Source organism: Lygodium microphyllum, chromosome 21 (genome assembly GCF_053477565.2).
Source record: "Lygodium microphyllum isolate KBCC chromosome 21, Lygodium_microphyllum_v1.1.10, whole genome shotgun sequence".
Classification (NCBI taxonomy): Eukaryota; Viridiplantae; Streptophyta; class Polypodiopsida; order Schizaeales; family Lygodiaceae; genus Lygodium; species Lygodium microphyllum.
This window is the reverse complement of record NC_141155.1, coordinates 138,887,482-138,889,313: the sequence shown is the minus strand read 5'-3', so window position 1 is coordinate 138,889,313 and position 1,832 is coordinate 138,887,482. Positions and strand designations below refer to the sequence as shown.

The 1,832-nt window shown below is 50.3% G+C and overlaps 1 protein-coding gene across 1 annotated transcript; it reads right to left on the bottom strand.

The window, feature by feature from the left end:
• Positions 1-489: 489 nt before the first annotated feature.
• LOC148018638 (dirigent protein 1-like) lies at positions 490-1,080 on the bottom strand. The gene has a single exon (XM_087661588.1). It carries the CDS (start codon positions 1,078-1,080, stop codon positions 490-492), a length of 591 nt encoding a protein of 196 aa, XP_087517714.1.
• Between the last annotated feature and the right edge of the window lie 752 nt (positions 1,081-1,832).

Below are 1,832 nucleotides of genomic sequence, written 5' to 3'. Positions count from 1 at the left end.
TATTCCATAAGAAAACATTTCCCAGCCAATTCCATTTAATAGGAAGCAATCCATAGATTTTCCCTAAAATAAGTTCCTTAACGTGAGAACTTGCAACAAATTGTAGACAGTCTAAGGAGAAAGGGTTCTAATTCATGGCGTAGTGATGGCAACATCATGAAAGACAGTTGCAAGAAAGAACATGGAACAGTGACATGATTGAAACAATAACAACAAATTGTATACATAATAGTAGCTGCATAAATCGAATGCAGATGAATGATTCATCACAGGGCCGCAATTCTACAAGAATAAACCGACCATAAGGAATGGATTCATGATGAATTCTGGTGATGCACCCGGTACTGGTGATGATCGGGGGGTTGGTACAGTCTCTGGTGATTGATGCTGATTATTGGCAGTGATGATGAGAGAGATTTATTGAAAAATGACGACGAGGGGACGTATATAATATATATTTTGAGTCCGTTGGTTTGTTTGTGCGTTGAATTAAGGCCAGAAGAAGGAGATGTCGATCTGGTAGGTGGTGTTGAGGGCGACGACGGAGTAGCGGCTGCTGAGGGTGTAGCCCTGCACGAACAGGAAGTCGCCGGTGCCGCCGGAGATGGGGATGTCGCCGCCGGAGAGGCCTATGATGTTGAAGGTGCCGGTGAAGGGGGACGGGGCGGAGAGGTTGGCGGTGGCGGTGATGTGGAAGGTGGCGCCGTCGAAGGAGGTGGTGACGCCGAAGCCCTTGAAGGTGCCGAGGCTGGCGGAGGAGGGGTCGGGCGTCTCCGTGACGGGGTCGTTGAACACGAAGACGCTGCCGAAGGGCCCCGCCTCCTCCGTCACCGTGCTGCTGCCTAGCCCCGCGACGCCCGGCACCGTCACGAAGTCTGTGAAGTTGATGGCCCCGTGCATGAACACCGTGAGGTTGGCGGTGCGGCTCCACTGAATGCCGGTGCCGCTACCTGATATGGCACCGCTCGAGAGGGCCAGTATTAGGCCGGTGACGGCCACCATCAGTGCCGTATATATGTTATTGCCTGGGGCGCTGCTGCTGCTGCAGCAACCAGCTGCATGAGCCTTGCCTGCCGCCATGATTGTAGTGCTATAACTCTTTAGCTCCCTCACGATAAAACCCAAATAAAGAGCTAAGTCTTCTCCCTTGATATAACCGTAAAGATAAGAGAAGAGGAACTCGGGAGGGATCTATCTCTCTCTCTCTCAGAACACTCTGAGCAAGTACGCAGGCACCCCTCCCCTTTTATACTCATCACAAAAAGCTTTTCGACGTTGTTTTCTGAATTCTTCCAATGTGAGAAAAAATGGGACCTTTTCTCTCCTATTGTACTAAATATTATGACCTATTGGTAAGGCAATTCTAGGTACCACGGGACTCAGCCAATAGCCCGGGGCTCCCAACCACATTTAGCGAGGTATGGGATCCCTCCCTCCCGAGCCCCAAGCAAGAGGTGTTCCCAATGTTAGGATCACAGCAGGAAAGCATTGCCAAATTATAACACTTCGACGTGTGATGCCCTGCTTCCACCACCAGCTCCCGCCTTCTCTCGCCCAGTATTAGCAACGCTGCAACTGTGAGTGTGCACTGTGACGTCACACGTCGACCGCGTGGATTTACATTAATCTAATACGCAACATATAATATATATTCCACGCCAGCGTAAGAAATAAATATCGTCCGTCTATCGCTAGTGGCGTGTATGCTGCAACTTCTTCTTGTACTTTGTCCGCCGGAAGACCTGCTCCTGCGCAACTCGCCCATTCATTCACGTGGCTGCATACTCTCACATGACTCGTGACGAGCCTCTAATTTGATTGCTAGCTACATG